Here is a 27,559-nt window from a genome sequence, read left to right on the forward strand (position 1 = left end):
CAAATAACTAAACCAGTGGTGCAATTTATTCCATAGATGTTATTGTTTAACTGTTATATTTGGATGTGTCAGAAGCATACGACTTTGTTTGAAAGATCCTGTTTTTAATAAATAGAAACTTAAATATTAAAATGATTTATATATAATTTAATAATTAGCTGTAACTTTTTGGCTAACAGGTTTTATAGAATATAGTTTTTAGATTTCTACACTTGATCTTAGCCAAAAGGTTTTTAGATTTCTTTTAACAATCACTTTTACTTCACTTTATCACATTCAAGTTTTAAGGACTGTGGGAATGTGCCATCACTAGATGGCAGTCTTTCTCTACTTTCAGACCTTTGTTTAGCAGGGGAAAACTAATTTTAATAGAAGTGGTGGGATATGGTCAGTTTTACGAGACACACTTGGGAGGTTGAGTTGTCAGGATTTATTAATGGATTAGATGGAGAGTAGGATGGGAAGAGATAGATTAGAAGTGATTCTTGGATATTTAGCTTGGACAACTAGATAGTGCCAATAGCTGTATGGGTAGGTTGTGGAGAAATTTGTTGAGAAATGAGTTTGAGAGTGGAGATAGGTTGATAATAAATGATTTTGTTTTCCTGTGTTAAATTTGAGATGGCTTTAAAAATCCAATTTGATTGGTTAAGTAGTAGCTGGAGATTTGAGTCTAGCATGCAGAGAAGTGCTCTGAATTGTACGTATAGATTAGGAAGTTAGCACTTAGTAGATGGTATTTTAAAGCCATGAGATTGATTGCTTGGTGAGAGAGCACAGATAGAGAAAATAAATGATTTTATGAATATTTAGAAAGGAAATAGAGGAGGAGCTGGGAAGGGATGTCAAGAAGACATGTCAGTGAAAGGTTAAAAATTATGTTAATATGATATCTTTGAAGTCTACTCAATAAAGTGTTTAAAAATGGAGAGACTATCAAACTAGCAAATGCTGTTGTTAAGTGGAATACAACAAATACCTCTTGTCAAGTAAGGAATTGAAGTGGTAACGAAATTGAAAGGAGTCCCCTCCCTCCACCTCCATAGGGGAACAGAGAAATGAGGTAGTTGGAGAGAGATGTATGTGTAGTTAAAGATATGTTTTTAAAGGTCATTTTAACATATACATGAGAATGAACTAGTAGAGAGGGAGAAATATTGTAATTCAGAGGAGGGAAAAAAGGGAATGATTATAGGAGGAAAGTTCTTGAAACAACTAGAACTGTATCTAAGAGCTTGGAACACTTCTTCCATTGTTTCAGGAGGCTGGACAGAGTAAGAGGTACACATCTTAGTAGGTTGGTAGGTTTTCATAAGGGAAGAAATATTTTAATGTGTCTTTTTTCTATGAGGTACATAGTAAGGTCAAGTAGCTGTGAGTGGGGGAGTAAACATTTGAGGAGAGGAGAAAGTGAGGTTAGATATTTTGGAGAATGCAAAGTATTTTTGGGGGGATGGGTAACAGTGATACTGGTTGAGCATCCCGAATCTAAAAATCTATTATCTGAAATGCTCCAAAATCCAAAACTTTTTGAGTGCCCACATGACAAAATTTACAAGTGGAAAATTCCTGACTTAATGATAAGTTGCAGTCACAATGCTTATGCACTAAAAAATATTATATAAACTTGCCTTTGGGCTATGTGTATAAGATGTATATGAAACATTTATGAATTTCACATTTAGATTTGAGTCTCATCCCCAAAATATCTTATTATGTATTTACAAATATTCTAAAATCTGAAAAAATTCAAAATTTGAAACATTTCTCACCTCCCCCCACCCTGCATCAGAGATCGAACTCAGGACCTTGTGATTGAGAGGCAGGCGTGGCACCACTGAGCTAAATCCCTGACCCAATGTTTCTCATTCTTACGCATTTTAGATATGAACTACTCAACCTGTAGTAGAATTCTCTAGTGGTATTGAATGCCTAATGTAGATTTTTAGCTATAGAGCTATACTGAGTGTAACCACCCCAACTATGAAATTTTCTCAGCAATTTTTAACCTTTTTGGTATAGTCATGGAATAACTGGATAGTTGGATTACCAAAATTGAGTTTGTCTTGACTAGTTAAATTAAGAAAGACAGAGACGGGGCATTATAATTCACTCCTTTCATTTTATGAAGAGAATTCTGTGATGAGTACTGTCAAATATTTTTAAGTGAATGAGAAAGCAAAAATTTTGATTTTCCTAGAAAGTACTCTTTAGCATCAAAATAATGTTGATACAATTGGATTACTTTGTGGTTTATGTACCCTAAAAATCTAATTTTCAAATAAAATTGCTTCTGGATTTGTATTTTTATTTCCACTTAACAGTAAATGTGGTGTAATTTTCATGGCTTTTTTTTAAAAGGTCTGTCTATGATGGTGAGGAACATGGACGATTCATGGAGAAGCTTGAAACTCGCATCCGCAATCATGACCGAGAAATAGAGAAAATGTGCAACTTTCATTACCAGGGCTTTGTGGACTCTATTACTGAACTGCTAAAAGTGAGAGGAGAAGCCCAGAAACTCAAAGTAAGGACACTCTACAAGATACTTGTTTCTTTTCTGAGGTTCTGATTAGTATTAAAAGAATATGAACTATAATACAGGTCACAAATTTATATTTGAGATTTTTAAGTAGTGAGAAGAGATTTATACTGAAACCTACATAATTGAGTTCATGACTTTTTAGCTGAAAAGGATATCATTTTAAGTTAGAGTTTCATTGGGATAACTACACTTGAGATAGAACAAGTGATCAGTAACCATTTCTTTCAAACAGAAACTCAGTGTGATTCTTCTTGTCATCTCCTTCCTTGCTGGATAAAAGCTATCTCTGAAGAATGACAGAGTTTCAGGGCATTGCTTTAAAATTATTTGCAGCATGGAATGTAGACCAAGAAAAAAAAAGATCTGTTGTAGTTGTGGAACACCAAAGCATGAAAGTTCTTTCTTGATGTTACAGATTCATGTTTAGGAAGGAGGCTGGTCAAATTGGTCTGGTCCCTGTTGGAGCAAATTCAGTTATCTTGGATAACTGACTTTGCTTATTAATCTTAAATCTGACTACTCTGCTATACTTACTCTATTATATTAAATAACTTATATTTATATTTTTTAGTGTTTTATGGAAATACTTATATAATCTATAAGTAATTAACAATTTTATTTTCTTTTTCTAATCCTTGTGCTTTTAATTTTTTTCTTGTTGAAATTTGAATTAAAACTCTAAAAGGATTTTCTTTTTGTTTTTGGCATCTTTAGAATTCATTCAGCATATCCACAGAGGCATTGTTTTCATGCTGTCACACACAGACACAAACACAGCTATAGCACAATATCCATGTTTAGCCCAAGTGCATTCCTTCTGAGGCTCATTTATATGTCTTCATATGCCACAGCCTATCATTTAAATAATGGATATTTTCAATGCCAATTCCTTTGTTGACTTTCTCAATGTCTTCTGCAGACATCTTCATGACTGCAATACATAAAGCATGTTGTTTTCCTTCTGCCATGATTGCAACAATGGTATCTACTGCAGCAGGATAAAGCGTAGCTTCTGGTGAAGTTAAGCCAGGACACATGACATTTGCTCCACTGAGTACAAATTTGATGACTCCTTAATCAACCTGATGGTGTGGCAGGATAAAAGGATATTTGTGAAGTAACCTTAGAGTTGGATAAAAAGGCCCTTCTCTTTGTCTAAAAAATAGTAATTCTCCATTTCTATATGTTTATGGTATTGGACTTTTTTGATAGGATCTTTCTTAGGCATGATTTGATTAAGCCATGGTTCAATACCTGGAAATTGCTCTATCAATTGATTCGTAATAACTGAGGTTTTCAACTAGATGCAGTTGGACACATTTTCTTTTTCATCAGATTTCTTGAACATGATCCAAAGTGAAGGGGGCGATGATAGGGAAGGGCCTGGAATGAGCAAGAAATTGAATTAGCAAAGGTCCAGCAGATCCCCTTACACGATGAAGGCCAGCACTGACTGTCCTAAAAGGATTTTCTTAGGTATATGGTTAATTTGATAGTAAGTGTACATTTCGTCTAAAAGAAGATATTGGTAGGAAAAAGAAACAACTTTATTGAGGGGTAAAGTGGGCTATCACATATTAAATTATATTTTAAATCTACAGTATTTTAAAAGCTCATTTGACTGCAAAACAACCTAAATGAACGTGAAACTATTAGATTTCTTAACTTATTTAAGGTGAATATTTATCTTTTGTTATAGAAACCCCCCTCCCCCACTGGCCTGGCCCCAGGGATTGAACTCAGGGCCTTTTGCTTCCAAGGCAGGCGCAGCACCACTGAGCTAAATCCCCAGTTAGAAATTTTAATATTTGTTTATAAGGTGCTGGGGGATATTACTGTATAAAATAAACCTTATATTATCTTTATAAAATCTTCAAAATTCTGAAGTCTAAAACACATTGTGTCCTACGGTTTTATAAAGAAGTTTATAGACCTATACAACAGCATCCATCCATTTTAAGAAATAGAATATTGCTAACACAATTAAATTTCTCTTTTGTACTTCTCTTAGTTTCTTCTTCCATTTAGAGGTAACAGGTCTTTTAAAATTTGTTGTTAATATGCTGTTTGTCCTTATCTAGCTATCTCAGTTTTCCATCCTCATCTTGGGCTGTTCTTTTCTATGCCTCTTGGATACTTGTATCCTAAACTTCTCCCACAGTTTCTTAGGACCTTAGTCCATGACAATCTACAGGATATTGAAGTGGCCATGTGGTGGAATACCTCCTTGGCCATGTAGTACTGAATATTGCCCATAATGCTCGTAAGTTGATGATATCACTTGCTGAGTGGTACTCATCCACTTTTCCTCTTATTCTCTCCCCTTCAAATTGCTTGAAGTTGCAGATACCTTCAGATTGGTCAGGATGTCTATGAAAGAACATCTGAGCTGGATGCTACCAGTTCAGGATTCTTGCTGCTTCAGGCTCTACCCAGCTGCTCTGAGGCTGAGAGGATTAATGTCTAGCTGTACACCTGATAGATTGTGCTCTAGGGAGATCCATTTGATCTAGGTTAGGAACCAATAAAAGGTAGTTTCCTGAGCTGTAGGAAATAGTTTGTAAAATAGTGTAGGAAATGGAAAAGGATAAGTATTATCTATTTCCAATACTATTTTAATATCACAATGAAAAGAAATTATATTCTTTAGGATGTCCATTATCGCTTTTGATTTACAGCATGCATACATTATATATATGTACATACATACTATGTTTATGTTTTCTAAATCAAAAGAAGTACCATCCCCAGACTATTGTCAGTATAGTTTCTTTTCATTGTAATGTATTGAAATAGTTTTTGAATAGTATTTAAATAATTATTTTCTTTCTAACCAGAAACATTGATTAGGCTCTTATGTATATATTTTACTTTATTTATTTTTTTTTTGAGACAAGGTCCCCCTATGTAGTTCAGATAGGTCTTGAACTCATGGCAATCTTCCTGCTTCAGCCTCCTGTGTGCTATGATTGCAGGCATATACCACCATGCTTGCCTTCTATGGATATATTTTAGACCATAGTTTACATGCAATCAACTTAATGGACTTTGATATAGTGGACTTTTAACAAACACTGAAATTAAGCAGAATAGGAAATATCGTGTATTACATGTAGTAAGAACAAAAATTGTTCTTGAGAATTGTATGTATGTGTGTACTGGATTGCAGTGTAAAATATATTTTTTACTATGAGTTTCTGAGTTAAAAAAAAGTGAGAAATGGTGTCTTCATAAGGTAAAGAAGGTGACTTTAATAGGAACAATTATGCTGACTCTAGTAGCATTTATGGAGGTTTGAAGTTTAGAAGATTATCTTCAGTATGGGATTAAAATAAAAATGTAGTTTACTGTTGAACGACTGTGAAGCTCCATTACACTTTTATTCTGCTGGCTCGTCAAGATATTTGAGGGCAGCTGTTATTCAGGTATGGTGTGTAGTGTGTATGGTTTAAATATAGTGTCTTTGAATAAGTATTTTCCCCCTCTCTGTGCTAAAAAATTTCTTCATCTGTTTTTCATGTATGGGAGCTTTGGCTCCTTCCCCAAACTTATTCACATCTTTGTGCTTTAGCTTGTCAGTGGCCTTTGTAAAACATGATATCTAAATATAATTCTCATGGTGTGGTCTTACCACTTACTACTTTACTTACTGTAGATTAGGTATCAGCAGATGCTGTCTTGTAGGCCAAATCCACCTTATCTTCTGTGTTTGTAAATAAAGTTTTATTAGAACACAGCCATGCCCACTCATTTACATTTTTTAACTCTACAGCAGCAGAGTTGAATAGTTACAGCAGAGCCTATGAGGCCTACAAAGCCTAGAATACTACTGTCTAACCCTTTATACAAACAGTCTGTGGATCCCTGCTCTAGACAGTGCTTCTATTAATGCTTTGAATCGGCATTTTGGGCAGCTACCTCAAACTCTTAATTCATACTGAGCTCATAGTCCAATAAAACAACAAAGTGTTTCACATGTGGTGCTATTAAGTAATAAAGAGGTAATTTGAGTGTTTCTGGCCTCTTTTTCTACTAGTTTCTAAAGGTTTTCTGGAGGAGTCAGATTTCATTTTGTCTTTGAAAGCAGAGGTACATGTGGTAATCTGCTCTGAAAATATATTTTAGTTATTGTGTATAGTTTGCAGAAAAAATGTCAAGAAATTGGTTTCCTGAAAAACTAGATTCTTCAGATGATCTTGAATATAAGAGTGTCATGTTAAGTAAGTTTGGAAAATATTTCATATGATCTGTCTTTCTTGGGTATTTATAGTGTGTGTGTGTGTGTGTGTGTGTGTGTGTGTGTGTGTATGGTGGGTGGGTACACTATGTTAATAACATTAACATTTCTCCATCTTCTAAGCGACATCATAGGAAATAATGGGTTAGGGGAATGTAGTCTAAATATAATGAGCAGTAGTTATTGGTTAAAGACTAGATAGCTTCTACTAAAGAAAGTTTTAGAAATTAATGTTCATGTTTTTATAATGTCTGAGATGATGAAGAAATTACTATTTTATATACTTATTATTTTTTAACGTCAGTAGAGGCATCATAAGTATATTCTACTCAGAAGGCTGAGGCAAGAGGATCACAAATTTGACCCCACCCTGGGCAACTTAGTGAGATCCTGTCTTACAACAATAGCAACAACAACAACAACACCACCACGACCACCACAACCACCACCACCACCACCAAAAAACATACAAAAAAACCCATAAAAGGGCTGGAGATGTAGCTCTGTGCAGAGGCCTTACATTCAAGTCCCATTTATCAAAAAAGTAGACACTAGTAAAGTTGTGTGCCTGTTCCTTTAAATTATGAGCTTTTTAAGGCTTATTCACATATTTTTGATGATCAGATGGAGAGATTAATGAGAATATGGAAGGAAGTATTAGGAGAATTAAGATAAAATGCTTTCTAAAGTTAGAATGATAGGGCCGGGGATTTAGCTCAGTGGTTTCGCTGCCTGCTGCGCAAGCGCAAGGTCCTGAGTGCGATATCCATACCAAAAAAAAAAAAAATTAGAATGATAAAAAAATAGTAAAAATTTGATCTGAGTTAAAAAGTTGAATTTATATCTAGCCTTTTCAAGAATACATTGGCGAAGTGAGAGATGTCTATGATATAATTTGTTCTTTCTAGATATTGTAGAGATGGTAAGGTCCGTTGTAGGTTATGTTTTCTATTTTATTTCTCTTTTCTTTTCCTCCAAAGTTGAAGTGTGTGATCTTTAGTCATTGTAGTATCTTGGTTTGGAATGTTCCAAGGTAAACATATCTTTCAGTAAATGTTTCTTTTCATTATTCAAAAGATCAGGCAAATGTCCAGTAGAAAAGCGTATATAGTTTAAATTCAAGAGAATGTCACTGGGCCAACATGTGGTGGAATAGTAAAAGTAGCTAGCTACCTTTCATATTAATTTTTGATCTTTATCCAACTATTGTCTAAATGTTTTTATGAGTTTAAACTATCTTCTTTCCACAGAATCAAGTGACAGATACTAATAGAAAACTACAACAAGAAGGAAAGGAAGTAAGTCCAGTTTATCTTTTGAAAAAATATTTTCTGTTTCATGCCATTGTCTGTTGATGACTGTTCTTCATTTAGGGGCTTACAAGACTATATAAGCATTCTCCACACTGATTTCCATAGTGGTTGTATTAGTTTACATTCCTACCAATAATCCACTGTAGAAGAGTTCTTTTTTCCCCACATCTTCACCAGTATTTATTATTAGATTTTTTTGATGATAGCCATTCTTTCTGGGTAAGGTGGTATCTCAGTGTAGTTTTAATTTGCATTTCTCTTATGGCCAGTGATGTTGAACATTGTTTCATGTATTTATTTGCCATTTGTATTTCTTCTTCTGAGAACTGTCTTTTCATTTTAGTTGCTCATTTTTTTTTAATTGGGTCCTTTATTTTGGGGGATGTCTTAATTTTTTGGAGTTCTTTATGTATTCTAGATGTTGCTTTATTTTTTTCATAGAAGTAAAACAATGGTTTTTTATATTTTCGTTATTAATATCTGCATGCATTACATTAAAAAAAGACTAAACAGTATATTGGAAGTACTTGGGTATTACTGTTGCTTTTCCTAATGTTTATAAAATTAAATGAATATAGTTATTAGAGAGTTTAATGAGAGAGGATACAACCTTTCTTAGCTGTGTTTTAAATCATTGGTTGAAAATATGGCCAATGCTGTTCTCTGCCTGGAAATGTTCATTCCCTAATATTCATTTACTTATTTCTTCAAATGTTAACTTTTCAGTAAGACCTGTCCCAAACCTTACTTGTAGTTGTAGCCTTACTCTTATTGCCCCCATTCTTTTTACCTCTTCCCAGCTTATTTTTTTCCATTGTACCTATCATACTTTTGATATATCTTTTTACTTATATATTTGTTGTCCGTCTCCTGCCATTACAAATTTGTTCTATGTGGTCAGAAAGTTTTGTTTCTTCTATTCATTGCTGAATCCTTTTCATCTGCTTAAATAACAACTGGCACAAAGTGGGACTCAATAAACATTTGTTTATAAAATGAATCATGGGTGGGGATGTAGCTCAGTGGTGGAATGCTTGCCTGGCTTGCGGGAGAAACGGGGTTCAATTCCCAGTTCCAGGGGGGATAAAAAGAATCATTGATTCTGTTAATGGGTATACTCACTGTTTAAACCTTTACAGTTAGCAATATTATTTTATTTACTCAATCCTTATGGCAGACTAATGACAATGTCAGAGCAGCTATTATCATTGTTTTATTGATGAAGAAATTACAACAGATGATTTGGTAAGTTTATAAAATAATTGGTAAGACTGGGATTAAAACCCAAGTTTTCTAACTCATAGTCCATTACTGGTTTCTGTATCATACACTTTCCTTATCTCCTAGTACTTATTTAATGTTTAATTTTAATAACCTTTAAGGTTTGCTTTTGATTGTTTGATCAGTGACATAATTAGGGGAATTCTCTTTTATTCTTTTTTGCATGATATCTAAGGAAATAACATTTTTAGGTATGGGTAATAGGATCAATGCTGCAAGTGGATAAGTAAATTATTTTTTGTCTCTCATATTCTAATTGTTCAGAGTACAGTTTCTACTAGTATATTGTGGGATGACTTCAGGTAGAAGCCTTTAGAAGCTATGAGAAGAAAAATGGATTACTCTTTACTATGCTGGATCTCATAGAGAAGCCACATCTTCTAGGTGTGTGGCTTATTTGTTGAAATAGAAACTTAACTGAAGATCATTTTCATGCTTATTTGAAGCTGTATAGGAAGGAGTGTTTTCTTTCAGGTTAGTACTGGTGAAAAAAATACAGAATTTTCTCAGAAGATTGATGAAACCATAAATCATGGAGTCTGAATAGGGTTTGGAGAAAATATGCAAAATACTTTCTTTTCTCCTGGATAGCCCCTATAGTTTAGGATTATAGTGTAGGATTTCATTTTATGTAGTCCATTCTAGCATACTCTGTATCTTGGGGGGAAAGTGGGAAATTGTGCAGGAATGTTTTCCTGGTTGGGAAAGGCAGTTCCTTAGTCTGCTTGGCAGTTCTTATTATGAAACTGTCTGGAATTTGCTGATAAATTGAACACAGTGTGGAAAAATGTGACTGAAAGCTTTTTATTTAAAGCTATTGGCATAATTCAGTTTTTTCCCCCCTCTTACAAAGCTGGTGATAGCAATGGAAGAGCTGAAGCAGTGTCGATTACAACAAAGAAATATTTCTGCCACTGTTGATAAATTAATGCTGTGTCTTCCAGGTAAGGAACTGGAAATGAAGTAGGATTCTTGATGCAGTTCTTCTAGCTTTAATTGTTCCTTTGCTTTCTCTAAATAATGTTTGTGTGTTTTTTCCCCTCTCTTTGAAGTCCTAGAGATGTACAGCAAATTGAGGGACCAAATGAAAACTAAAAGGTAAGAATTTTTATTGAAAAGTTATTGTCTAAATTTGCTTTTAGTAGTCTAAATTTGTTTTTAGATTACTTTTTTTGGAGGCGAGAGTGGAATTCTGGGGATTAAATCTAGGGCCTGGAGCATACTAGGTAAGTACTTCACCACTGAGCCACATCCTCAGCCCTAGAATACTTTTAAGGTTCATATTTGGTATTACTTTTTAAAGCATAATTAAATTTATAACATCTTCTTTAGCCTTATGTGTACTTAATTATTGATTTATCCTAGAGTTGTGTACTACTGGTCATGTATTATGTTTAATAAAAAATAATACTCATAGTTGATTTTTAGAAGTCCTAGTCTGTTAGGGGGAAAAGCATATAATTATTTTAGTGATAATTTATCGCTTCTCAGCCTTTTGGCTAAGATCAAGTGTATTTTAGTGATAATTTGAAAAATATGTTATGGTTTAGTATTGTCATAGAAAAAATAGTCACTGCTTCTGGTGTAGGAGTGTATTAGGCTTCTCTAGCAAAACAACCAGTAGGATATTGTGCTTGTGTGTGTGCATGCACACGAATGTGTTTGCTCGTCTGTCTGTTTGGGGAAATATTTATTTTATGTGATTGGCTTACACAATTATGGAGGTTAGTAAGTCCAGAATGTGCAGGGGAGGCAGTATTACAGCTTGAGTCTGAAGGCAGTCTTCTGGTAGAATTCAGGAGTTCAGCCACTTTTTACTCAGGTCTTCAACTGTGATTGAACAAGGGCCACCCACATTATGGAGAATAGTCTTCTGAACTCATGGTGTATTGATTTAATCTTGTCCAACAATTAGCTTCACAGAAACTTGTACAAAAATGTTTTACCAAATATCTGAGTACTGTAGCCTACTCAAGTTGACACATAAAAGTAACCATCACAAAGGAATGGTCAGTGTCAAATTCAGAGGATTCTTCTCCTGTGTAGTGTTTCTTCTAGTTTTATTCCAGAGGAGACTCTATATTGACTTTCACTTTTATTCCCAGACTATAGTAAGCATCCTTTCTTTTTCTGCCCTGGGCATTCTGCAGTATGTGGCCATGTGGAAGAGTAGTAAGAACAGAATACATCTTCCTACAATGCTAGTTTTACTGAGTTTTGAGGGAAAAGGTATGCAGCTAAAATGTATTTAATATTGAATTGTCATGTTGAAGTGTTATTGAACATTTTAATATTAAAATGTATTTAAAATTGAAATAACTGAAAGAAGTATTGTAGATAAAATGTCTGAATTTTTAAGAATTTTGAAGCTAATGCATGAGGCATCACATTTTTTTGTTTCTTTGAATTGTCTGTCAGACTTTCTTCTTCTCTCTGGGAGAATATGCTTACATATTCTTACATATGGTAGAATACTAAGGGATATAATGTTTAATGAATTATGAATGTAATAACCTTTTAGTAAAGTTCTTAAATTACAGAGAAAAGCATGTGTGTACCTACTTGTCTGAATTACAGTGAGATTAATGACTTTCCAGTTGTGATCCATATATTTGTAAACACACATATGTATAAATATATATGTGTGTGAACATATATACATATATATGTAAACATATATAGCCTAAATACATATGAACAGATAACACACAGATATTTCATACATATATACTAGGGATTGAACCTAGGAGTGCTCTGCCTTTTTTATTTTGAGACAGAATCTTGCTAAGTTGCCCAGGTTAGCCTTAAAGTTGTAGTCCTCCTGCCTCATCCTCCTAGCTTGGATTACAGGTATGTACCACTATGTCTGGTTATCATATTTCAAAAAATTACCAATAAAATTTGTGTCCTCTTCCTTGGTCTATACTTTTCCTTACTTGCCTGAGGAAACTGCTATCATAAATTTTGTGACTGTCCTTGTCTGTGTTTTAAATGTCTATAAATCACATACTATCTTATTGTTATGTAGATGATTCTCAGTTCTGTCTTTTGAGATCCATTTATTCACTCAACAAAAATGAATTATGTTCTAGTTTATTTTAGGTGTTACTCTTGATGCTGAGGATATAGTAATGAGCAAGACATAAAAAATATCTGACTTTATGGGACTTTCATATTAATGGAGAGCTTTTCTTTATATGTATAGATTTAGTACACTCATTTTAATCACTGTGTGGTTGTTCACTATGTGAATAATCCATACTTTCTCTCCCAGGTCCAGTGCTTATTTATCATAAGTGCTATTTACCAGTATTTTTAGCTCAGCCTTTTTCTGGTACCAGGTAGTATTATATTTCTTGGACTCCCTTTGTGTAGGTTGGTTTCTGTGACTGTTTTTGACTGATAAGATGTGAGTAGAGGTAATGTATGTCACTTTTGAGCTTAGCATTTTATTTCCAATGCAAGTCCTTTCAGAATTCTTTATTTTCCCCTGGTTATGATAAATGGCAATATTTAAGATAGCTGAGTCCTTGAGTACCTTTACTGAGAGCTTCCCTGCCAACTTATTAAGTTTTAGACTGTTATTTTAAGGTCATTGAGACTTTTGGGGTTGTTACTATAGGATAAATATCCCGACTGGTACTAGGAGGGGCATTTGGTATGATTCCAGTTGTTTACTGTACAGACAATGGTGCAATAAATATTTTTGGAAAAAAAATCCTTGTTCATGTCTCTTTGGACTCACATTTAAAGTGTCTTGATAGTGTTCCTCAAATGCTGCTGTGTGGTGTATGGATCACATGGGATTTGTTGAATATAAATTCTAGCTGAGCAGATCTGGGGTTGCTCCTGAGGTTCTGCATTTTTTACAAGCCACAGGCCATGCAGATTCTATTGGTTCAGGGTTCATACCTAGAAGACAATCAGTTGAATCAAAGAAAGGCTGTGAGGTCTTCCATCTTTAGATATTGTTTTCCAAAGTGGTTTAACCATGTATATCACTACTAGCATTTTATGTGAGGTCCTATTATTTCATCTCTTGGTAATATCTTGCTTTTTTTTTTTGGTACCCGGGATCAAACTTGGGACCTTGTGCTTGCGAGGTAGGCACCAGAACCACTGAGCTAAATCCCTGGCCCATCTTGGTAATATCTTTATTGCCAATTTTTTTTTGTTTTTGCCAGTGTGATGATTATAAAATGATAGATCACAGATACTTTTTTTATTTCTTTGGTTATAGTACTATAATCAAAATGGTTTTGGACATTGAAGTTTTATTTGATATACTTTGTATATTTTTCTGTTATTTTTTTATTCATAGGGATTATTTATTTTATATGCTTTTTTCTGTCCATATGCTACAAACATAGTCTTCCTACCTATAGCTTATTTATTAGCTTTGTAGAGTTAGTATTTTTTGGTGTATAGCAGTTTTGATATAGTCAAATTTATTTTATTAATTAAAAATTATTTTTAAGAATTCACAAATTCAGTATTTTTTTTCTGAATCAGTTGAAAATAAGATGCTAACATGATATACTGTCATCCCTAATACTATACTTTAGTCTGATTTCCTATATTTTCCTTTGCAACAACATTGTAATAGAATATGGAAATTAACACTGATATATTACTAGCATCTAATCCTCATACTGAATTCGTTTTGCTAGTTGTCTTAATTGTGTTCCTTATAGCTAAAGAATTCGGTTGAGGGCGGGGGATTTAGCTCAGTGGTTTCGCCACCTGCTGCGCAAGCGCAAGGACCTGAGTTCAATCCCCGGTACCAGAAAAAAAAAAAAAAAGGAATCCGGTTAAAATCACATGCTGCATTTAGTTGTCATGTTTCTTTAGTCTTTTTGAGTCTGGAATTCTCTTCAGTATCTCCTTAACTTTTATGACCTTGTCACTTTTGAAGATTATAGGTCTGTTATTTTATGACCTTGATGTAAAAAATTGGACTCATGTGCCAGTCACTGCTTTTCAATTGTTCGAATCTTTTATACTTTACAAAAAAATTTATTACATTGGTACATTTTAGGTATACAATATAATGACATTCATCATTGGAAATTTGCCCCTTTACATAATCTCTCTTGGTTCTGATTTTTCCCCCTTCCCCTGCCCTCCCTTCAACCCCACCATCCCTCACTATTTACAAAGACTTTGTTTCCTTTTTTTCATTTTCTGATATTAATTCCATTCCATTCTTTCCTTTCCCCTACCTCTCCCACTTCCCCTTCTCCTTTGCCCCTTTTCTTCCTATTTCACATTATCTATTATACCTTTTAGCCCTTATTTACACTTTCAGTTTCTCACACCAGAGAAACTATTCGGTATTTACATGTGTGTCCTATTTATTTCACTTAAGAGTATTGCCTCAGTGTTCATCCATTTTGCTATAAATGTCTCTAATTTCTCATTTTTATGGCTGAGTAGTACTCCATTTTATTAAAAAACGACATTTTCTTTATCCAGTCTCCAGTTGATGGGCAATTGGACTGCTTCCAAGTTTTAGCTATTACAAATTGAGCCGCTATGAACATGGGCGCACATATATCACTGTGGTATGATTCTTTTAATTCTTTTGGGAAGATACCCAGCAGGGGAATAGCTTGGTCAAATGGGACTTCCAGTCCTAGTTCTTTGAGGTATCTCCATACTGATTTCCACAGTGGTTGCACCAGTCTACACTCCCACCAGCAGTGGAGCAGTGTTCCTCTTTCCCCACAGCCCTGCCAGCATTTGTTATTGGTTGATTTCATGATAGCAGCCATTCTTTCTGGAGTGAGGTGGAATCATAGCATTGTTTTCATTTGCATCTCCAATGACCAGTGCTGTTGAACATTTTTTTGCATGTTTATTTGCTATTTCTGCTTCTTTGTGTGAGAAATGTCTGTTCATTTCAGATGCCCATTTTCGGATAGGGTCTTTAAATTTGGGAGGTCTGATTTTTTAAAGTTCTTTATAGATTCTAGATAGTAGATCTTTGTCTGAGGAACAGCAGGTGAAGATTTTTTTCCCACATTGTGGGTTGTCTCTTTACACTGCTGGTGGTTTCTCTTGCTGTGCAGAAGCTTTTTTTCTTTTTTTGTGGTACCAGAGATCGAACTTGGGTCCTTGCGCTTGTGCAGCAGGTGGCAAAACCACTGAGCTAAATCCCCGGCTTTGGGCAGAAGCTTTTTAATAAGAAGAGATCCTACTTGTTGATTGTTTGTGCTAGTTCATGGGCAACTGAGGTTTTGTTCATAAAATCTTTTCCTACACTGATGTCTTCAAGAGTTCTACCTAACCTCTGTTCCAGCCGGTTCAGCGTTTCTATTTTAATATTTAGATCTTTAATCCATTTCGATTTTAGTTTAGTGCATGGTGAGAGATATAGGTCTAGTTTTAATCTTTGGCATGTTGAAACCCAATTTTTCAAGCAGCAATTATTAAAGAGGCTATCTTTCCTCCAGTGAGGGTGTTTGGCTCCTTTGTCGAAGATGAGGTGGCTGAGTGTGTCTGAAGTTGTTTCTGCATCTTCTAATCTGTTCCACTGGTCCTCAGGTCTGTTTCATTGCCAGTACCATGCTATTTTTATCACAGTAGCTTTATAGTATAGTTTCAAGTTGGGGGTTGTGATGCCCCCTGCCATGTCTCTGTTACCTAGAATTGCTTTTGCTATTCTGGGTCTCTTCTTGTTCCAAATGAATTTTTGGATTGTTTTCTCAAGGTCCTTAAAGTATGCTGCTGGAATTTCAATTGGGACTGCATTGAATCTACATAGCAGTTTTGGAAATATGGCCATTTTCACTATATTGATCCTTCCTACCCAGGAGCAGGGGATGTCTTTCCATTTTCTGATATCATCTTCAATCTCTCTTTTCAGAGTGCTATAGTTTTCAGAGAAGAGGTCTTTGATTTCTTCTGTTAGGTTAATTCCTAGGTATTTCAGTTTTTTGGATGCTATTATAAAAGAAATTATTTGCCCTATTTCTGTCTCAGTGAGTCTGTTGTTCTTGTAGAGGAAAGCTATTGATTTTTGTGTGTTGATCTTGTATTCAGCTACTCTACTGAATTTGGTTATTAAGTCTAGAAGACTTTCGGTGGAGTTCTCGGGGTCTTCTCTATAGAGTATCATGTCATCTGCAAATAATGACAATTTGACTTCTTCATTTCCTATCTTTATTCCTTTTATTTCTTTCTCTTGTCTAATTGCCGTGTCTAATGTTTCCAAAAGTATCTTGAACAGGAGTGGTGATAGTGGACATCCTTGTCTTGTTCCTGATTTTAGTGTGAAGGATTTCAGTTTTTGACCATTTGGTATGATATTGGCTGTTGGTTTTTCATAGATGGCTTTTATCAGCTTGAGGTAGAGACCATCTATTCCAATTTTTTGTAGGGTTTTTATCATAAATGCATGTTGGACTTTGTCAAATGCTTTTTCTGCATCTATGGAGATGATCATATGGTTTTTGTCCTTGGCTCTACTGATATAGTGTATTACATTGATTGATTTGCGTATATAAAACCATCCCTGCATCCCTGGGATGAATCCCACTTGGTGAGGGTGTATGATCTTCTTGATGATCTTCTGCATTCTATTTGCTAGTATCTTATTAAGGATTTTTGTATCTGTGTTCATTAGTGAGATTGGCCTATAGTTTTCTTTTTTGGTTGGGTCTTTGTCTGCTTTGGGGATCAAGGTGATGCTTGCCTCCAGGAATGAATTTGGGAGTATTGCTTCCTTTTCAATTTCATTGAAGAGTTTAAACAGTAGTGACCATAGTTCCTCTCTAAATGTCTTGTAGAATTCGCAGTGAAGCCATTAAGACCTGGGCTTTTCTTAGTTGTTAAGTTTTTAATTATGTTTTCAATTTCCTTGATTGATATTGGGTTGTTTAGAATTTTTAGGTCTTCTTTGTTCAACTTTGGTAATTCATACATATCTAGTAATCTGTCCATTTCTTCTGTTTTCCATCTTCTTGGTGTGTAGGTTCTTGAGGTAGGTATTGATGATCCTCTGGATTTCTGCTGGGTCTGTTGTAATTTCACCCTTTTCTTTCCTATTTGCATGAATTTGGGCCTTTTCTTTCCTTTTTCTGATAAAGTTGGCTAAGGGTTTGTCAATTCTGTTTATTCTTTCGAAGAACCAACTCTTAACTTCATTGATTTTTTTTTTTTTTTGTATCGTTCTCCTAGTCTCCATTGAATTGATTTCTGCCCTGATCTTTATAATTTCCTCCCTTGTACGAGCTTTGGGTTTGTCCTGCTGTTCTTTTTCTAGATGAGGTTCAGCATCAGGTTGTTTAATTGGGCTTGCTCTGTTTTCCTAGTATGAGTATTCACTGCTATGAATTTCCCTCATAAGACTGCTTTCATTGAGTTCCATAGATTCTTATATGTTATATTGTCATTGTCATTTAATTGAAGGAACTGTCTGATTTCTTCTTTAATTTCCCCTGTGACCCACTGGTTATTCAGAAGTGTGTTGTTCAATTTCCATGTGTTTATGAAATTCTTGAGATTTCTTTTGTTATTGATCTCCAATTTCATCACACTATGGTTTGATAATATACAGAGGATAACTTCAATTCCTTTGCCCTTACTTAAACATGTTCTATGAGTGTGTATGTGGTCTATTTTGGAGAATGACCCTTGTGCAGTTGAAAAGAATGTGTATTCTGATGTTGTGGGGTGGAACACTCTGTAAACATCTGTTAATTTCATTTGTTCAAGAGTTTGATTGAGTTCTAGTATTTCATTACTTATTTTTTTGTCTAGTTGATCTATGTATTTGTGGCAGTGGGGTATTGAGGTCCCCCACTACAATTGTATTAGTGCACATATGACTTTTCATGTCTGTTAGAATTGTTTTATATAGTTGGGCGCACTAGCATTTGGTGCACATATATTTACGGTTGTCATCTCTTCCTGTTGGATTATTCCCTTTACAGGGATGTAGTGTCTTTCTTTGTCTCTCTTAATCAGTGTTGGTTTGAAATCCACTTGATCTGCAAGTCTATTTCTTTTGATTGGTGAATTGAGACCATTAACATTGAAGGTTATAACTGATGCATATTGACTTATCATTGTCATGACCTTTTCTTTTTGTTGGATTCTCCCACTTTACATTTAATTTCTTGTCACACCCGATGGATTCATTCTGCTGTGCTTCTTGGGGTTGTGATCCTCATTGTCTTTTCCTAGGGTATATTCTAAAAATTTTTGGAGTGCTTGTTTGGTATTCATGAACTTCCTAAGGTGGTCTTTGTCATGAAAGTATCTTATTTCTCTATCAATTTTGAAAGATAATTTTGTAGGGTACACCAATCTGGGTTGGAGGCTGTTTTCCTTTAGGGCTTGGAATACATCCCTCCAAGCTCTTCTTGCCTTGAGGTTTTGTGTTGTGAAGTCTGTTGTGATTCTGATGGGCTTTCCTTTGTATGTGATTTGTTTCTTTTGTGTAATTGCTTGTAGAACTTTGTTCTTCTGTTGGGTTTCTGGAATCTTAACAATTATATGCCTATGTGTAGATTTTTTGTTTTGATCAAGGGTAGTTGGAGTCCTGTATGCTTCCCTTATCTGCATGTCAAGTTCTTTTCCCCTGCTTGGGAGGTTTTTCTGGCCATTACTTCTGTGAAAAATTTTTTTATGTCGTCTGGACTCTCTCCTGTTTCTTTTTTTCTTTTCTTTTTTTTTTTTTTGGTACTGGGGATCGAACTTGGGTCCTTGTGCTTGTGCAGCAGGTGGCGAAACCACTGAGCTAAATCCCCAGCCCTTCTCCTGTTTCTTCATTGACTTGCATCAGTCTTATGTTATTCTTGTTTGCATCATCTAGCAGCTGCTGGATTGATTTCTCGTGGTCCCTTACAATTTTGAAGCAATTTCTCTTTTCCTGGTCACCAATTGCAATCTTATTGTCCATATCTGAAATTCTGTCCTCTCATTGGCTCATTCTGCTGTGTAGACTCTCAATGGAGTTTTTTATCTCCTGGAAATCTGTTTGCATCTGTTTTATGGATTCCATTCGTTTCCTATGTTGGGATTTCATCATGTTCCTCAGCTCCTCTCTAGATTTATGAATCATGTCTTGCACTATGAGCACAGTCCCTGCTGTTATCTGAGAAATTATTTCTGATTTCATTTTTTCCAGATCCTGTTTTGTTGCCAGTTCAGGGAGTTCAGGCAATTGAGTATCAGAGTGTTCCATCCCTTTGGGGTTGCTGTAGGTGATCTGGAAGTCTGGTTTTGAGACTTGTTTATGTGTCTTCTCATTTTGACAAGGGGTAGGGGTGGTGGTGGTGGGGTGTAGCGTGTGTGTGTGTGTGTGTGTGTGTGTGTGTGTGCATGTGCGCGCGCGTGCTGTTGGTGCCTGCAGGGCTCACCTCCTCTGTGCTGGGAGTGGTGCTCCAGTGGCCCAGAAGGGTCCTCCTCTGTGGTGGGAGTGGTGCTTCTGCAGTCCGGAAGCCTATTCTTCTCTGAATCTTTTATACTTAATGCAGTTACCAGCATATCAGTTTAAATGTATCTTCTCATTTATTTTTCATGTATTCTGTCTTTGTTCCTGTCTTTTGTTCCTTTTTTTCATTCAGTTGACTGTATTTTAGGATTCCATCTTATCTTCACTAATGCCTTGTAAACTGCATCTCTTCATTTTATTTTTTTAATGGTTGCTTCTAGGATTACAATGAATATCTTTAGCTTACTGTGGATCTTTAAATAATGTTATGTCAAATCACATATAATGGAAGAGTCTTATAACTCTATACTTTCATTGAAGTGGAAAGGCTAATCAGTCTGATTTGACCATTATATGTATACATTTATTGATTATGACATTATATCCCAGAAGTGTATGTAGTTATTGTATAAATTACAACTTTCATTTTACCATCCCTTCTTTTGTATTATTATTGTCATAAATCTTATTTCTAAATGTGGTATGTAATGACTATAATAATTTCCATTTTTGCTGTAGAATATCTTTTACCTTTTAAAAAAACTAAAAAATAAAAGAAAAAATATTTTATATTTATTTACTTATTTAAGCACTTTTAGCCCAGTTTTCCTCTGGTATTACTTATCCTTTCTGCTTGAAGAATGTCCTTTAATATTTCTTGTTGGATTAGTTGTCTGCCTTTGAATACTCTGAGGAATAAAATTTTTTTGAAACAGTATTTCACCTTCACTTTAGAAATAGAGTTATTATTCACAGAGCATAAAATTCATAATTTTAAAGTGTAAAATTGAGTGGCTTTTAGAATATTCACAAGGTTCTGCCACCATGAACACTACTTGATTCTAGGACATTTCAATTACCCTTAAAGAAACCATGCACTCATTCCTCTTCTCTCTGAATCTGGGCAACCACTTATGTACTTTCTGTCTCTGCAGATTTGCCGGTTCTGAACATCTCATATGAATGAAATCGTATAGTATGTGGCCTTGTGTCTGACTTCTTCCACTTGGCATAGTGTTTTCAACATTCAGCCATGTACCACTACTTCACTTTTTTTTTTTAATGGTTGAATACTCTTGCATTGTATGAATATACTCCATTTTGTTTGTTTTTTCATCAATTGATGGCTGTGTCAATTATTTTCACTTTTTAGCTCTTATGCATAATACTGCTGAAATATTTATTCATGAGTCTTTGTGTATATTCTTTCAGTTCTCTTGGGAATATACCTAGGAGCAGAATCGTTAGGTCATATAGTAATTCTTTTTGTGGAACTACCAGAGTGTTTTACAGAGCAGCTACATCTTTTTATTTTCCTAACAGTATCATACGAGGGTTCTAATTTCTGCACATCTTAGTCAATATTTATTATTGTCTGTATTCATAGCCATCCCTGTAGGCAGGAAATATTATCTGGTACATGTTCATTTTGAACAATATTTTTGATGAATATAGATTTCTAGGTTTTAATTTCATTAGTTCATAAGAAAAAATTTCCTTGTATTCTGGCTTACATAGTTTCTGAAGTGAGGTATATGAACTGTCTTACCTTTGTCTCTGTGTACATAATGTACCATTTTCCCAGCAGTTTTAAGGCCTTTGTCTTTATGATTTATTTTCAACAATTTGATTTTGTTGCACTTTGGTGTAAGTGTGTGTGTGTGTATGTTTGCATGAATGTATTTCTCCTGCTTGTGGTTTGTTTAGCTTCATGAATCTGTAGGTTTGCAATTTTCATACAAAGTGGAAAGTGTCCAGATTGTTTTTCAATATATTTTTTATCCCTTTTCCATTGCCCTTCTGGTACTTCAATTATTGGACAAATTAATATAGTCTCATAGGTGACTTGAAGATCTATTTTTACCCCTAGCCTGTCTTAATCTGTATTATTTATTGCTATGTTCAAGTGCACTGATCTCTTTTTATGCATTGTCTGATCTTTTCATAACTAGTCAGAGAAATTTCCATTTCAGATGATAAAGTTTTAACACTGAGAAGTTCAATTTAAAAATTTTTATATTTTTGTCATTATTTTTTGTGTCCATATATATACATACATAATTCTAATAGCTGTTTTCATATACTTTGTTAGTTTTGTCACTTTTGGCTTTTTTGAATCTGCTTCCGCAGATTGACTTTTTTCTATAGATCACTTTTAAAATTCTTATGTTGATAATTTTTGAGTGAATACTAGAGGTTATGGTATTATGTTGATGAGTTTCTGGATCTTGATGGGGGCTTTTTTTTCTTAGAGCTATTGGGCTTTATTTTGGCAAATAATTAACTTGTAAATCGCTTGATCCCTTCACATCCCCATCTTAAAGCTCTGCTAGGCCCACCTTCATTCTAGGGGCAGTCAGCTTTACTAAATAAAACTTGATCTCTGTATAAGTTAGCAGGCCTCATGAACTCTTCACTTTGGCTGTTTAGAGTTAGGACGTTTCTCTGCTTTGAGCTCCTTGTAATATCCATTTTACATCTCCCTCTTAGTCTCTCCCTTTCTCCTCTATTTCATCCTTTCTTCCTTCTTTTTGCCTATCCGTGTAGAATTTCACTGTCCAAAAGCCTGGTAAAGTACTCAGCAAAGACTCAAGGCAAACCTTTTGTAGAATTTTGTAATTTTTTTTTCTTGGGGAGATATTATTCCCTTCAAGCTACCTAGGTGTTCCTGAAATAATATATTGACTCTTCGCAAAGTCAGCAAATCTGCTCAGCCTTGTTTGGAGTTTCTCTGTGTCCATTATCTAGAAATTGCCTTCAGGTAGATAACCAAAGTGATTATTAAATTTGCCTTGTTTGTTTCTTTTCTTTCAGAGATCACAATTCTGTTCTGCCTGATGTCCAGTGACGGAAAACAGTTTTATGTATTTTAGTCAGTCAGTACTATACTTGTTTATAAAGTGGGAGGTCATGTCTGTTCCTTGTTATGCCTTTAAGGCTAGAATCTTACTCTTTTTTTTTTTAACTACAAATACTGATTGTAGCACTGGGATTTGTGCTCCCAAAGAAAAGATACCTCACCATCCATCTCTAGCACAGACAAGGGATTAGGTAGTTGTTACTGATGCTTTTTGATTATGAAAGGAACTAATATTTTCTTGTGGTAACAGCTTTTACTTCATATTTTATCATACCTTGAATTTCAAAAAAATTCGTATAGGTACTTGTGAGTCATTTTCAAGGGCCACTTACTATAATTTTAAAAGCCATCATTATGAAAGAGTTCCTTGCCATGGCAAAAAAGTACTGAAATTTTATTTGCTTGGAATCAGCATTCCTCGTCTTATGATAGTATTCAACAGTGTCTCAGTTATTTGGACCTTAGTTATACCATTTGGGTATTATTCAGCTCTTCTTCTGCCTTCTTCCTTTTTATTCCCTGCTTTATATATCCTTTATTGTATTTCTGCTTCTGCCTCTTTTTAGGGGTCCTGCAAGAGGGAAGTGGAGAGAGTGAACACACATGCAAATGAAACTTAGGAATTTGGCTTTTGATTCAGTTATAATAAGGTTTGGAAGTTTTCAAAAGTAATGTCAAAATCTTGTTGGGAATTCCGTGGCCACTAGAAATAGATTTTTTTTTGGTACCTGTTATATAGGTGTTCAATTTGGTATCATTATTTATCTGTCATTGATATGGAAAAACTATATATTTGAATAATCTTATTGATTTACTATGGTTGGAACTTGAATATGCTAGGGAAGGGATAATGGGGAAAAGAAGGTAACATTCTTTGTTGCCAGGAATCACTGAGTTTTGTACTAATTAGCTTTGAAAAATGTGGAGCTATTTGACAGACCAGATGTTTTCAGCACGAGCCATGTGTCTCATCAGTGAGTGTGCCTGTGTCTGCAGGCAACATTGTTAGATTTTTCTCATTCTATAAACAATGTTCCAAAATATAACTGAACCCCAAAGTATGTTTATCTTTTTGGCTTAATTTCTGGCTTTCTGTCCATTCTAAAGTTTCTCTCTAGAGGAATTGCATTTTATTACACATAACTCTTCATACCTAATTGTAGTATAAACACCATTCTGTTTACACTTAACCATGTGAATTGTACTGTTTTTGAGTCTGTAAAATTTTAATAAAAACTTTCAGATTTAACTGTATTTGTACTTTTATTTCTAAGTTTAGAAGGACTAAACCTTTCTTCTCTTCATTTATTTGGACTAAGATTTTGATTCTTGGAACACATGAGAGAAGTCATAAAAAGAAATAAAACAAACCAGTCTTTAGACTTTGTGTTTGTGATACTAAGTGCATTGGAGCAAAATGAGCTGAAGTATCTGCTGTGAAAATCATTCCCTTAAGTCCAAACTAGAGCTATAAGTCGTTTTTATTTATAGAGATGGAAATAGGGCTTTCTTGTACTAAATATTTCATGGGAAATGTGGAAATTAGGGCATTAAAACACAAAGAAAGTCATCACTTATATTATTGTCATTTAGAGAAAAAAGTCACGGCCAACACTTTTGCATATGTTTTATAGTCATTTCTATGTACTTATGTGTACTCAGTGATCATATATTTATAATTTATGCATGTATATTTATAATTTTAGAAATGTTACGATTATACTTGAAAGATGTATTTTTTTTTTAATTGTTGTGCCATCCCTGGAGATACTAGAGTACCAGGTTGATGCATGGAATGGATGGGGCAAGCTCCCATTTTGTCTCCCTGCTCCCAAAATCCATTTGATATATTGTTCTTAGATAGAGGATGTATCAGACATGAAACTAATAAGAACAAATACTGTACTCTTATCTTAGCTGAGAGGCTGAGAAGCAATAAGTGTTTTTTGAAGTAATTTTCATTCAGTGATATTGCAAATATTTTGCTATTTCATTGTTATTTTTATACGTGGATATATCATGTTTAGGGTAGTGGTTTTCACTAACATTTTTTATTGAAAATTTGTTTACCAGCAGGCTGTGAATTCCCATTTATTGAAAATACTGACAATAATACACATATTTTAAGAAATCTTTGGCAGTAGAGTGATAATTTTTTTTTTTTTTTTGCATACCCTCTACATACTGGTCCTATTTTGTTTTTCTGTGGGTTTTCTTTGTTTCTACTTCTCCTCCTTTTCCTTTTCTGTCTACCTTTTGTATCTTGAAAATTGCAAATACCACTGAGCTGAATGAGTTTCTTAAAAATATATTTTCTTTTTTAAAAAAGACATTTAGCAAGTGTAGACATCACTTTTTAAGAAAAATTAGTATATGTTTATAGTCCATGATGATTACATTCATTGTGAAGGAGTTAGTACATGTATATAACATGTCTTAATTTATCTTGTTTCCTTTTCTTTTCCCTCCTGATTCCTCCCTCCATTTCTAGATTCCCTTCCCATGTGCAAAAGATCTGTCTCCCTGTTTCCTATTATCTTTTGTTTTGCTTTTTAAATTACTTATACTTAAGGTTTTTCATGTAAGAGAAGTTATGTGATATTTAAACTTGTGTGTCTGATATATTTCACATAACATATTATGGTCTCAAGTTGCATCCATTTTCCCATACATGACTCCAGTTTATTTTTCTTTATGGCAGAGTAGTACTCCATTGTGTATTAGTACCACATTTTCTTTACTGATTCTTCTGTTAATGGACATATAAGCTGCTTCCAAGATTTACCTATTATGAGTTGTGCTGCTGTAAACATTGGTGTGAATTTATCACTGTAAGGTGATATCTTTAACTCTTTCTGGAAGATACTGAGAAGGGAAATATCTGGGCCAAATGGAATTTTTAATTGTAGTTTTTTTGAGAAATTTCCATACTGATTTCCATAGTGTTTGTAACTGGTTTACATTCCCACCAACAATGTAGAAGGTTTCCTTTTTCCCCACAGCCTCGCCAGCATTAGTTATTATTTAATTTCTTGATGCATCCATGTATTTTATAAATCCAAATTACAGTATTAGAATTGTTGCTTTAAAAAATATTATTCTTTAAAGAAATTAAGAAAAGAGAAAAGTGTTTATTTACTCTTTCATATTTAGGATATATTTATTATATCCTATGCTTTTCAGTGTGTGCATGTGTGTGTGTGTGTGTGTGTGTGTGTGTATGTGTGTGAATTCAGATCACCATCTGCTGTCATTTCTTTCAGGCTTCCTCTAGAGTTTCTTGTAAGATAGGTTGACTGGCAAGAAATTATGTCATTTCTTTCCTCCTTTCTTCCTTCTTTTCTTTCTTCATAGGGTCTTAAGAAATCCAGGAGGCTGGCCTTGAACTTGCTGTGTAGTCCAGGCTGGGCTTAGAACTTGTGATTCTCCTGACTCAGCCTCCCAAGTACTAGGATTACAAGTGTACACCACTATGCTTGGAAGTTCATTTTCATTTTTTGAAGGATACTCATCAACTAATGAAACTTGAGCCAGTAAAGTTTCTACTCTTTGCCAGTTGATTTGTATGTGGATTAGGGAGTACATTAAAAATTTAGGCAGTTTCCAAGTCTGCCTGAAGTTTTACCTTCTGCCAGGCCTTCTTAGTCTCCTGTGTGTTTCTGTAGCCTTCTGGTCAGCCAGGGCTGAGTGGAGTGCTAAGGTCCTTCTAAGTGTCCCCTGATTGTATGAAATTTTCTCAGTCAGTTAGGCACAGGCAGAAAGCACATCAAATTCTTCATAGATCTTTAATTCTGTGACCTTCCTATTAAATTTCTGGTTAGTCCTCCAGTCTGCCATTTGTCACAGTCCAGCTACAACTTTAGGCCAGTAGAGCTGAAGGCTTTTCCTATTCACATTTTTATTTTTATTTTTTTGTTGTTATTGTGTTTATCAGTTTTAGTAATGATCACCCTCTGCTCCAAATTATGTTTTTCCCTAATGTCAGTGAAGTTGTTGGTTTTCATGACTAGCCATGAACAGTGACCAGAGGCAAGGGATTTGGGGTGTGTGTGTGTGTGTGTGTGTGTGTGTGTGTGTGTTACTGGAAGTAGGCCCAGGAAAGAATATTGTACTATTTGGTGCAGAGCTCCACTGGATTCTAAGGCCGCAATGACTTCTGCACTGACCCAGAGCTTGGAGTGAATCCCAGACCAGCTGGGCTACCTGGTGCTTAGTGAAGGTTCAGTGTTGGCATCGTCTGGGGATCTCAAGAATGATGAGCAGGCAGCCAGTGCCATCTCTGAGCTGGTCAGTACAGCTTGTGGCTTCCGGCTGCACCACAGCATGAATGTCCCCTTCAAGCGCCTATCTGTGGTCTTTGGAGAACACACGCTGCTGATGACTGTGACAAGACAGAGGGTGTTTGTGGTGAAGAGGCAGAACTGAGGCCGGGAACCCATTGATGTGTGAGCCTGCCAGAGGACCAGGGTTGGAGAAGTGGCCTGGGTCTCTGGGTCTCTGTGATGAGGAGGCATACATGTGCCTCCTCCCCAGCTTTTGTTTGGCTTGCTACTGGAACCAGGGCCTTACAGCTGTCCACCTTTACCTGAAGAGTGGAGACTTGAGGATTTTGTGCTGTGTTAAAGACAGCTTGTGCAAGGGGATCCCCCTTTTCCTCCCCTCCTCCCCCCTAATAAACATCAATCTGATGTGAAAAAAAAAAGAATATTGTAGAGCCCCACCATGAGCAATTTTCATGAATAAACATTTCTTGATTTGTTGTTCTTCTTTGGTCAATTTCTAGAGCCCTGAAATGGGCATCTTAGATAGTTTTGTCATGAATTTGAATGAAATACTGGGTAGAAGATTTGACAGGTGCTTCCTTCTGCTTTAGCTGAAAGTC

General features: G+C 35.1%; 1 protein-coding gene, 1 non-coding gene and 2 pseudogenes across 13 annotated transcripts in view; 2 read left to right on the top strand and 2 right to left on the bottom strand.

The window, feature by feature from the left end:
• Exoc6b (exocyst complex component 6B) overlaps nt 1–27,559 on the top strand; it is a 721,832-nt gene that overhangs the window by 140,616 nt on the left and 553,657 nt on the right. For 9 of the 11 annotated variants that reach the window (XR_015452923.1, XM_087215909.1, XM_087215910.1 and 6 more), the window contains 4 exons: nt 2,362–2,527; nt 8,033–8,080; nt 10,230–10,320; nt 10,429–10,474. Coding sequence is in view for 10 of the 11 variants with exons in the window: in XM_087215910.1 (XP_087072036.1) it covers nt 2,362–2,527; nt 8,033–8,080; nt 10,230–10,320; nt 10,429–10,474 (351 nt within the window). In the remaining variant the exon portion in view is untranslated. Of the gene's footprint in view, nt 1–2,361; nt 2,528–8,032; nt 8,081–9,322; nt 9,341–9,640; nt 9,761–10,229; nt 10,321–10,428; nt 10,475–27,559 lie in introns of those variants that run through there. The other 2 variants (XM_087215912.1, XM_087215913.1) reach the window with 2 other exon arrangements.
• LOC101712158 (malignant T-cell-amplified sequence 1 pseudogene) lies at nt 3,283–3,893 on the bottom strand (annotated as a pseudogene).
• On the top strand, nt 10,481–27,382 carry LOC147827098 (ragulator complex protein LAMTOR4 pseudogene; annotated as a pseudogene). Its single transcript, XR_015452924.1, has one exon. The product of XR_015452924.1 is annotated as a ragulator complex protein LAMTOR4 pseudogene (transcript).
• On the bottom strand, nt 24,423–24,614 carry LOC147827099 (U2 spliceosomal RNA). Its single transcript, XR_015452957.1, has one exon. It is a non-coding gene; the product is annotated as a U2 spliceosomal RNA (small nuclear RNA).

The sequence above is a fragment of the Heterocephalus glaber genome, unplaced genomic scaffold, assembly GCF_053883595.1.
Source record: "Heterocephalus glaber isolate CG9 unplaced genomic scaffold, H.glaber_assembly_v1.0 deba00001456, whole genome shotgun sequence".
Lineage (NCBI taxonomy): Eukaryota > Metazoa > Chordata > Mammalia > Rodentia > Bathyergidae > Heterocephalus > Heterocephalus glaber.